The sequence below is a fragment of the Coturnix japonica genome, chromosome 28 (assembly GCF_001577835.2).
Source record: "Coturnix japonica isolate 7356 chromosome 28, Coturnix japonica 2.1, whole genome shotgun sequence".
Lineage (NCBI taxonomy): Eukaryota > Metazoa > Chordata > Aves > Galliformes > Phasianidae > Coturnix > Coturnix japonica.
The window spans coordinates 560460-571748 of record NC_029543.1 but is presented as its reverse complement, the minus strand read 5'-3'; the positions used below and the strand labels follow the sequence as shown (position 1 = coordinate 571748).

The 11289-nt window shown below is 57.4% G+C and overlaps 1 protein-coding gene across 1 annotated transcript in view; it reads left to right on the top strand.

Moving 5' to 3' along the window:
- The first annotated feature begins 2319 nt into the window (after nt 1-2319).
- Nucleotides 2320-11289, top strand: part of NFIC (nuclear factor I C) — a 31860-nt gene continuing 22890 nt past the window's right edge. The window contains exon 1 of the mRNA XM_015886731.2: nt 2320-2429. Within this exon, the coding sequence (XP_015742217.1) occupies nt 2427-2429 (3 nt within the window). The 5' untranslated portion in view covers nt 2320-2426. The remainder of the gene's footprint in view (nt 2430-11289) is intronic.

Below are 11289 nucleotides of genomic sequence, written 5' to 3'. Positions count from 1 at the left end.
TCCAGATTCTTGGATGGGGGTTTTGTTAATTCAAAGCAGAGCCCGGAGGGGGAGGCGGATAAAGGCAGGATGGAGGAACAGAACACGGCCCCAAGGAGGGGGGTGGGATTGGTTCCTAAAGGAAGCTCTCATTGGGGTTCTGGTGCCGTCCAAAGGGTTGGGGTGGTTCCTGTTGGTGTCCCCATATGGGATGTGTCCGTCTGTGCGTCCATCGGCCCCAAACCTGTGTAGGAAATCCCAGTGTGAACCCAACAAAAATCTTCATGTGAGCCCCAATACGAACCCCAATATAAATCCCAAGATGAACCCAATATAAAGCCCCATATGAACCCCAACAGGAACCCCATATCAAAACCCAGCAGGAACCTCATAGCAGAACCCAATAGGAACCCCAATAGGAACCCCAATAGGAACCCAATATGAATCCCAATAGGAACCCCAATGTACATAAAGACCCAACTGAAATCCCAATACAAACCCCAATAGGAACACCCACATAAATCCCAATATGGACCCACTGTAAATCCCAGTAGAAACTCCAGTTAAAATCCCAGTATGAACCCAAATAGAAGCACCCCTATAAACCCCAATGTGAACCCCAACATAAATCCCCAAATGAACCCCAATCGAAGCCCAACACAGACCCCAATAGAAACCCCAATAGAAATTCCCATGCAAGTCCCAATTCAAATCCCAACATAAAACCCAATGGAAACCCCAAAGGGAATCCCAATCCAACCCCAACAATGACCCCATCCTGACTTTGGGGTCAGGTTATTTCACCCCAAATCCCCATTTTTATGCAGGAAAACGAAAATAAATGTATAAAAATTGGGGTTTCTGTAATGGAGAGTCAGAATTTTGTGGGATTGGGGTCGTGGTGGCTGTAGGGTCAGATGCTGCCACCCCCTATGGGCTCCCAGCATCCCATGGGGAAATGGGGATTCTCCTGTAGCATATGGGGGGATTTGGGGTTTGGGGGGTGGGGGGGGATACCAGGGTGATGAGGAGGGATTTGGGATCCTAGGGGGGATTTGGGATCCTAGGGGGATTTGGGGTGCCAGAGGGGGGTGTGGCGGGATGGGAGGGGGTGTATTTTGCGTGTCCTGTGGAGATCTGGGGAGGAATTTGGGGGGGGGGGAGGAATCCTGGGGGATATTGGGGGGGATTTGGGGTGCTGGGGGGGTTATGGGCGTGAGATTTAGGGGCGTCGGTGGGGGGGATTTGGGATTGGGGAGGGGTCAGAGGATGGGGATGACCGTGGGGGGGGGGTATATCATGCGGGTGTGTGCCTGGGGGCGGTGGCGGGTCCGCCGCAGCCCCTCCCGCAGCACCGCAGGGCGGGCGGTCGGTCGCGCTCCTCCCGCTCTGCGGTAACTCCGTGCGGGGCCGCCCCCCCGCAACACCCCCCCCCCTCCCGCACCGCGACGGGCAGCAACGGGGGCGGAGAGAGAGGAGGAGGAGGAGGAGGAGGAGGAGAGGGAGAGAGGAGGAAGGCCGGGGCGGCCCCGCAAGCGGTTGTGCCATGGGGCTGGGCGGGAAGGGAGCTGCGCATGCGCGGGGCTGCGGCGGGGGCGGGGGGCGGCGCCGCCAGGGGGGGTTTGTGAGGAGCGGAGCAGAGCGCGGAGCTCGGGGCGGGGGGGGTTATTTGGGGGGGGGTTTTTTTGTTATTTTCTTTTTTTTTTTTTTTTTTTAAGAGATATAAATTTTTTAATTATTTTTTAAATTATTTCCTTTTTCCCGTTTTTTTTCCCCACTATTTTTTCCTTATTTCCATTTCCCCCCCTTTAATTAATTTACTCCTCGTTTCCCGTTAATTATTTTTCCCCTCCCGTTATTCACCACCCGTTTCCCTTTAATCACCCCCCCAATTTTCTTCCCTTATCCTACGGGATTTCCCCCCCCCGTTTCATTTCCATCCCCCCCGGTTCCTCAGCAGTTTCCCTTCCCTTCCCCCCCCCCAGTATTTACCTCACTTCACCCCACCGTTATCCCCCCATTTTCCCGTATCATTTCCTCCCCCCCGCCCCGTTTCCACCCTCCCATCCCCCCCCGTTTATCACCCCGTTCCCCCCTCATTGCCCCCATTCCTTCCCATATCCCCCATTTATTAAACACACCCCCCTCAACCCCTTTCCTCCCCCCGCTGACCCGCTCATGAGGCCGCCCGCCCCCCCCGCCCCCCCCCCCCCCCCCCTTAATCGAGGCAGGCTTTGACGACCAACGTGATTTTTTTTTCATTAGATATTATTTTTTTTCCCTACATTTTTTCCCGGTGCCCAACGCACTTTTCGCCCCCAAACAACCCCCCCCCCCCAACCCCCCCCTAAAGAAAACGAAACCCCCAAACAAAAAACACCCAAAGCAACAACCAACAGCGCCCCCCCCCCGCCCGGCAGCGCTGGGACCCGTTCATTGCAGTGGCCATGGTAGGTCCCGGTCCCGGGGCACTTTCATTTTCTCTTTACTCCCCCCCCCCATTTCCTTCTCCCCCACCCCCGCAGCGCGTGTCCGTGTCCGTCCGCGGGTCCCCACGCGCAAAAGTTGCGGGGTGTCGGTTTATTGGGGGGGGGGATGGAGGGGATGGATGGGAGGGGCCGCTCTGCCCGCACCGTGTTGCGGGGGGGGAACGCGGTGTGCGGGGGGGGGGGAGGCTGCGGAGGGTGAAAATGGCCGCGGGGAGGGGGCGGGGAGGGCGGCGGCGCTTTGAACTTGGAGGGTCCGGGGGGGGAATGGGGGGGATTGGGAGCGCGCACCCCCCCCCCCTTCCATCACCGCCCCTCCCGGGGTAAAAAAAACACGCGTGGACGCGGCCGCGTTGTGGAGTGAATGGCAACGTGTTGGAGGGGGAGGGGTGGGATGGAAACGGGGGGGGAAGTGGGGGAGAAAAGGGGGAAATAACGGGGGGGAATAAGGGAAATGAAAGGGGAAAAAAGGGAATGAGGGGAGAAATGAAGGAGGAAATAAACGAGAGGAGAAACGGAGGAGGAAATGAGGGGAGAAACGGAGGGAACGGGGGGGAAAGTGAAGGAGAAGAGGAAAGGAAAAAGGCGGAGGAGAAACGGGGGGAAAAGTTGCGCTGCCACGGGGGGGAACGGAACGGGAACGGGGATGGAGAGAGCGGAGAAAGAACGGGAAGGAGCAAAAAGAACGCGGAGAAAAACAGCCGAACGGGGGAGGAGGAGCCGCAGAAAGCGAAAGTTGCGGCGGGGCGCGGAGCTGCCGTCGGCCCCACGCGTGTCCGGGGGGCAGCGGGACCCCCAGCACATCACACACCCCCCGCGTGGGGCTGCGCGGGGCGGGGGATTCCCTTCGGGTCGCTGTTGTTGTTGTTGTTGTAGCGCAACTCGCTAATTAGGGTTCATTAACGCCGTGCGGAATTGGGGTTGGAGCGAGAAGTTCGTGGTTTTGGAGTTCGCCGCTTTTTGTGTGTGTGTGTATTGGGGGGGGGGGGGAGGATAATAAAGCACCAAATGAATGGGGGGGGGTAATGCGGGTGTCCCCCCCCCACCCGACTCCCCCTTAGGGCCATGAATCTGCAGTTTGAACACGATTTGCCCATTAGTTCTTACGGCGCCGTGTTGGTATTTTCCGATGGGGGGGGGTTAGAAATCAGACCGTCAGAAATAAAGGGAAAGTGACCCATATCCGCGCCCAGCGGGTGCACGGGGGGACGCCGTAACCCCCCCCTCTCATCCCCCCCCCCCACCTCCCTTCGTCCGTCCCTCCCCGTCGCATACCCGAGAGGGGGTTCCTACATCTTTAAAATGGGATGTCGTATTTTGGGATGGGCTTTCTTTTTTTTTTCCCCTTTCATCACGTCATTTCATTCCTCGCTCCTTTGCCTTCCCCCCCCCCGCCCCCAACCCCCCTCCGCGTTTTTTTTTTTATTTTTTATTATTTTTATTATTATTTTGGCCGTTTTTTCAGCCTTTTCTTCCCTCCCTTCTCTCAGCTCGGATGGAGCCGCTTCCCCTCTAAGTTCCCCCGCAGCCCCTTTAGCGCTGCTCTCGTCCCCCCCCTTCTCCCTTCCCCCCCCCCCTCGGTTTAAAATGAGCCTTTTGCCTCTTTAACAAACAACAAACAAACCAACACCAAAAAAGGCCCCGTCCGGACAGCGCAGCCCCGACTGCAAACTGCCCGAAAGAAAAAAAAAAAAAACAGAAAAAAAGGGGAAAAAAAAAAAAAAAAGCTCCGTTTTTTCCACTTTTGATTTCCTTCCCTCCCATTCGCAACTCGCCTCCGGCTGCCTCCGCTCCCCACTCTTATTTGACACACCCGCTTTCCCCCCCCCGCCCCTTTCCAAACCTCCCCCGTTTTATTTTTCACCCTTCCCATTTTCCCTCTCCAGCTTTCCCAGTTTTTTCTTCGCCTTTTTCCCCCGTTTTCCCCACGTTTTTTTTTTTTCACTCTCCTTTCCATTTTCCCTTTTCCATTCTTTTTTTCCCCCCTTCCGCACCACCACCACTTTTCCAATCTATTCCTCTTCCATCTCCGAATTTCCTTTTCGCATTCCTCTTAGTTAATTATTATCACTATTATTATTGCGAGCCGGGACCCTTCTAGGATTTCCCCCTCACCCCCCTGGCCCTTTGCTTAGGGGCCCGCCCCCCCCCCCCTTTGCTCCCTTGCCCCCCCCCGCCGGCCCCCGCCAGAAGCTTCGCCGGGGAAGAGAAGAACGCGCGGGACTCTGCATCCAGCCTCCTGGAAAATGGACTCAGTAAACTTTTACGCCTCGAGTCTTCAGCTTCGTCGCAATTAGCACTTTCCCAGCCTGCCGCTCGGGATGTAGTTTCGTTGCTGCCTCTCTGCCTGGACCAACGGGTAACCCCCCCCCCCCCAAGACCACCCCACCAACCCTCCCTTATTCCTTACCCCCCCCACCCCTAAATCCGAAGGCACTTCTCCCCTTGCGATGCAAAAAGATATATAGGATAATATTGAAAATAATCATTTCTCACCCCCCCCACCTTCCCCCCCCCCCCGCAAGATAAAAATAATAACAGCCGTAGGGCGGGTTGTGCCGAGCCGTGCAGGGAGAACCGCGTTTTGCTGTCGCTTTCTGACCCCCCCCCCGTGCAAACATTGCTTGTTTTGGGGGTTTTTAAAGGGTGTTTTGGGGGGTTTTGCTGCCTCTCGGTGCTCCGGGGGTGTCGTGGTTGTGCTGTGGTTTGGTTGTGTTGTGCGTGGAGATGTTGGGGACGCCGTCGGGGTTTGGGGTTTTATTGGGGACGCGATGGGGGGGTGCAGAAGGGTGGGGGGCTGCGGCTTTGCTGCACTGGGAAAGTTCTTTTCCTTCCCCCCCCCCCTGCACTGTGTGCAGCGTGGCCGCACATGTTCGCAGGGCAGAAGGAAGGGGCGGCATAGGGAGGAATGGGGGGGTACCGAGAGCTATGGGGGGCACAGGGAAATGAGGAGGGGGCACAGGGATGTGTGGGGTGCAGAAGGAAATGGGGGGGGCACAGAGCGACCTGGGGTGTCACAGCGTTTGGTTCCGAGTGCTCTGAGTTTCGGGATGGCTGCACCGTGCAGCCGCTGTTGAGCTGCGTGGGGTGGAATCAGGGGGTCCCTGCTGTAACCCCCCCCCTGGTTTAGGGACACGCTGTGTGTCCGGTGGTGACCGTGACCGTTCATGGGGACGCTGGTGGCAGCTCGGGTGCGACCGACGTGGCCTGCTGGAGGGGCGGCCATGGCGGGGCCTGGCGAGCGGGGGGCTCCCCAAAATGAACCCCCCCTCTGCCCCCCCCTCAACCCTAATATTAGAGGTGGTGGGGGGGAGCAGCCGCCATTCTGCCTTTGCTCCGTCCTTATTTATTTAATGCTATTTATTTAATTGCGGAGCTGCCGTAACCTCTTCCCTGCTGGCGGCCGCCCGCGGGCTCCGGCCTTGTGCCACGCTCCCACCCCGCCAGGCCTTCGGGGTTCGTTGAGGCCTTCGGGTTCTTTTTTTGGGGGGGGGGCTTTGTGTTTTTTTGGGGGTCCTTTTGGGGTTCTTTGTCATCTTGGTGCTTTTTAGGGGGTGTTTTTATAGGGGGCACCATTGGCACAACCTCCCGCCCACGCTTTGGGGTTACCCCCCCACATCGGGCCTAGCAGGCCCACCTGGGCGCCATGGGGTCTAACGGGAGCAGGCCTCAGTGCAGGGCCTGGGCCTTATGGGGGGCGGGGGGGGGTCCCACAGACACAGTGCAGTTCACAAGGGGTGACCCCCATCCCTATAGATGTGGGGGGTGGGAAGGAGCCTGTCCAGGTCCTGCCGCAGGCCGTGCATCGCTGCAGCACACGTGCCACGGCGGGGAGAGGCTGCGGGGCTGCAGGGCTGGGGCCTGGCGTGACGTGGGCACAGTATGGACACGGGAATGGCATAATATGGACATGAGTATGGTTTAATATGGACATGGACATGGCGTAATTAATATGGACGTGGGTATGGCACGGGTGGGCAGGGCTGGGGCTGTGCGGGTGACCCCGCTGACGGTGCTCCGGGCTCCTCTTGGCGCAGCTCACGCCTCCAGCCCTTTTTTCTTCCCTCTCTTCGTATTCTTATTGTTTTCTTTTCTTTTGGCTTTTTTTTTTTTTTTAATATATATATTTTTATTTTATTATTTTTTTTTCCTTTCCTTTCTGTTCTTTTTCCTGTTCTGTGTTCTCTTCATTTCTCTTTCCCTCTTACTCTTTTCCTTTTTTTTTCCTTTATTTTCTTTTCTCTCTTTTCCATTTTTTTCTTGCTTTTCTTTCCCCTCTCCTAGTTCCCTCCTTTCTTTTTGTTTAATTTTATTTCTTTTCTTTCCCTTCATTTTCCTTTTCCTTTATTTCCCTTTATTTTCTTTCATCTTTCCTTTCTTTCCTCTTTTTCCCTCCCTTTTCTGTTATCTTCTCTCTTTTCTATATCTTTTTTCCTCCCCCTTTATTTCCTTTCCTCTCTTTCTTTTCCTTCTTTTTTCCACATTTTCTCTTCCCTCCTTTTATTCTTTCCTCTCATTTTTTCCTCTTTTTTCCCCCCACTTATCTCCTTTTTCAGTATTTTCCCTTTTCCCTTTTCTCTCTCCTCTCTTTTTCTTTTCGAATACCATCACTTTTCTCTCTTCTTTTCCCTTTACTCTCTTCTCTCTTTCCATTTCTCACCCCGTTTCCTTTCCTTTCTCTTTCTTCCTTCCCCACTGCTCTGTGCCATCCCCACTCCTGGTTCTGCCCGTGCTTTGCGTTGTGGCAGCGCTCAGCAATGTGGGCAGCACATGGTCGGGACCGTCTGCTCCCCAAACTGTGCCATTCCCATCTCATGGGAGGGGGCAGATTTCCCACCCATGTGGGCTGCAGCTCCCCTTTTTGCTATCGGACCCTCTGCCCCAACCTGGCCCAGATGGGCTCGGTGCCCGCCGGACCCTTCTCTGCAGCACGGCCACGCCAATCCCATCCCACTCGCGTGGCGGGAGCTTGGGGAGCTGCGGATGGTGATGTGGATACATTGGAACGTGCGCGGGACCCGCCCTGCCCTTGGCTTCGTGCATCTCCTCCAGACGCTGCCGCCATCCTCCCGTGTCCCCGCATCCCTCCAGCCCACGGTGGCCGCTCTCAGCCCTGCAGGGTCAGCTCCGTCCCATCCCCAGCCCCATGGCACCAAAATAACCCTGGCACAGGCGGCGGCCGTGACGCGCTGCTGGCCGGGGCTGCGGCAGGAGGGTGACATTGTGCCCCGCTCAGCTGTCTGTCCCTGCTTAGGGACTTCCTCCCCTTCCCCCTGCTCACCTCTGTCCCCTCTCAGGGACTGGGCAGGAAATCAAGACAGAGCTGCCCAGATTAGCAGGGAAGCAGCACCAGCATCACAGCCAAGGGCTGTGTGTGAGGGGGGGGGTCTGGCTGTTGGCACCCCAAAGCAGCCCCAGTGTTGTGCACCCATCACCATCCCCATCATCCCCACATGGGGTGGGCACCGGGGGGGGGGTTTTCCCAGATTTTCAGGAGATTTGGACATATGGCTGCGACATTTTCCCATCTCTCTGTGTGATCCCAGAGCCTAATTGTGTCCCCCACTGGGATCCTGACCCCCAGCTCTCTGCAGTGTGGGCAGGAGCTGATGGGGAGCAATGGGGAGCAACACGGGGAGCCACCCCCCACCCTCAGCCGTACCCCAGTGCCACGTTTAGCACACGTGTGGCCTTGCAGGGCTGTGATTTCGGGACTGGGGCCGTATGCTGGGCTCAGATCTGGGGATGTCGGTGCTGTGGGGACACTGGTGGTCCCCACACCAGGTGCCACCCTCAGCACTGGGGACACACGGCTGCACAGTGTGGTGCCAAGATAAGTGCCACGGCCACGTGGCCTTTCCTCGTGGCTTTGTGGGGCCGTCCCCACGGCACAGTGGGATCGTGAGCGGTGCCACCACCGCCTGCGTGAGCATGTGGCTGCCTGAGCACCTGAAGGTCCCATTGGAGACCTCCTTGGGGTGAATGGTGACTCTGCTCATGGGGTTTTGGGGATGGGAGCGTGGTGCAGCTGGTGCCTTGCCCCTCCACCAGTAGCTGTGGCAAACTGGTTTACTGGTTTCCAGCCGGGAGCTCAGATCAGCTGCCAAAGCATCGGAGCTGCTCGCCGGGAATGGCGGGGGGGGCAGGGGGGGAGAGAGAGAGGGAAGGTTGCAACACACTTTCAATTCTCCCATCTGCTGAGCATTGTTTGGGAAAAACAATGGGGCTGTTCTTTAAGTGCAACCTTTGGGAGCGCCTGGCTTTCCCCGCGCTGTGCCCGCCGTGCCCGGAACCTCGCTGCTTCTGCCCGCTCTAATTTTAAATAGATAAAAATAGATCCTTTTTTCGCCTGCGATTTATGGACAGGAGCGCTCGTCAGGGCAGGATGAGGCCCTCAGCTCTGCGGCATCACCTTGAACTTGGGCTGTGCACCATAAATTTGCTGCCGCGCTGCCCGGCCATAATTCTCCCTCCCTTCTCCCCCTCCAGGAGCCCAAAGTGTGCAGAGCTGTGATGAACAAAGCTGGATGTGAGCAGGGAATCGCTCCGTGCTTTGCCTTTTCCCTCCCCGTGCTGGGCTGCACAGAAGGGATGCCCTCATCCTCCACCCCGGGGCTTTTCTCCCTGCACCGTGGCCTTGTTCCTTCTGGTGCAGCCCCAGTGTGATTCTGCAGTGATAAAGGAGCACCCCTGTGTGCCCAGTGCTATGAATTAAATGTACACCCACCCCTGTGTGCCACGTAGCATTTAGTATCGCTGTGTGGCTTCATGGTGTTGTGCGCATGGGCACAAAGTGGAGCACAGTGTCCCCTGCCCGGATGGTGGTGGTGACACGTCCCAGGGTGGCACTGAGGGTGGTGTGCCCAGTGCCGTCCTGCAGTGCTTGGTGCCGAGCTGTGGGGAAGGTGGTGGTGTCGGTGCTGTGGCTCTTCCTGCGTGGGAAGAGTAGATATGTTGTTGTTGGATACGGCCGTAAATCTGAGTGCTCGGGAGTCAGAGGGGTGTGTGTGCCCCATCCCTGCAGCCAGGCTGAGGGCTGTGGGCATGAACCTGGGTCTGTGAGCAGCGTGTTGGTGCAGTTTGGATACTGGGGAGCCACGGGTTGGGGGTTTCTCCTGCAGGGTGCAGTGGGTGCATCAGAGCTGTGTGTTCACGGAGGTGCTGGTGCCTTGGTTTTGCTGGGTAGAGCCAGCACCGCATGGCATCACCAAAGCTGGGTGACATCCCAGAGGGGAACCCGACACTGAGTACACAAAGCATTGCAGTGGGGTGGAGGTGCCGTACTGGCATTTGGTTTGCATGCTCTGAATTAGCACCAGGAAAAGACTGAGCCCTTGTGGGGGGGACAGGATGGAGGATGGATGCACGGGGCTCCCCGCGGGCATCCCGCTGCCGGGTCCCAGCTTGCAGCGGGCACACGGCCGCCTCGCCATCCGTCACGTCGGCCCCAGGCAGGCATCCCCCGCGGCCGCGCCGCGCCGTGCCAGCTTGGCCGGCACCCAGCGCCCTGCACCGCCGCCAAGCCCCTGTGCTTCCCAAGTCCTGGCGAGGAGCTGGGAAAGGATCCCGCTGCCCAGGTGCGGGGAGCTCAGGGCGGGCCGTGCCAAGGATTGATTTCTCAGTTAACTCGCCGCTGCTTTCAAAGCGCATTAATCCTCCCGTCACCTGCCAGCAGCCACCCATAATCGGCATGTTGGGCACAATCCCCAGCTCCAAGCTGCCCCTTCCCTTCCTGGCCGAAGATCCACACCCAGCCGCCCCCACAACCCCTCTGCTTTCTGGGGGTTTCTTATTGTTTTGTGGATAAAGGGGGCTCGTATTGTGTGTCTTTTTTAAGACGTTTTCTGCTCTCCTTGCAAAGGGCCCCATTGCGCCGAGAAAACGCTATTCGAGCGGCCGCCGTCCAAAAAAAACCCCCAACATGTTTCTGATCACCAAAACCCAAGAAATATTTTTACTTTCAAAGGAAAAAAAAAAACAGAGAGAGAGAGAAAGAAAGAAAGAGGGAGAGAAATGTTGATTTTCCACCCAGCCGTTTCCTTTCTTCCCCGAACCGAGAGGCGCCGCTCCCTGTGCCGGGGGCTCCTGTTTGGGGTACCCCAAAGCCCCCAGGCCCTGTCCCTGTGTTAGCGGGGTGTCCCCGCAGCCCCCCGTGCTTTGGGGACAGTGAGATGGTGAGCAGCGTATGGAGAGCCAGGAAATCTCCTTCGGTAACCTGTGCGCCAGGACGGGCGGGCACACGGCGTGAATACCAATGAGGGGAAAAAGTGCAGAGTAAAGGCTTTTGGATGGAAATGGCATCGCAGGAGGAGGAGAAGCCGGGAGGCAGCGCGGAAGCTGGAAGTGTGTGGGTGCGTGTGGGTGTGCACGTGCACCGCCATGGCCAGCCCTGTGGCACTGCTGTGTGCCCGCAGTGCCCGGCCGTGCTCACCCCAAAGCCATGCGGCCAAAGGGGCGTCCATTGCTGCTCTTCTTCTCCTGGTGTTTTTGGATCAAAGTCTCTGGGGCATTGAGAGCAGGGCCTGTGTGAGCAGAGCTGCTGGCAGCGCCGCCTTCCCGGAGAGTTTGTTAAACAAATTTCTCTTAATTGCACGAGGCGAGGAGCGAGTCGTCGTCGGGTGGAAGAAAAGAAAGGGGGAAAAAAGGATGGGGAAATTCCCCTCTGCTCTGCTACCCCCGAGCAGCACGTTTTGGCTGCGGGGTGTCCCGGGGTCACCCAGCGCCTTGCAGCCCTATGGAGCTCTGCTGCTGGGAAGGGTCCCCTGTGTGTGTGCGGCCTTTGAAAGCGAAACCCGGCGCTGCAGTGAGTGTGGAGAGGGATAAA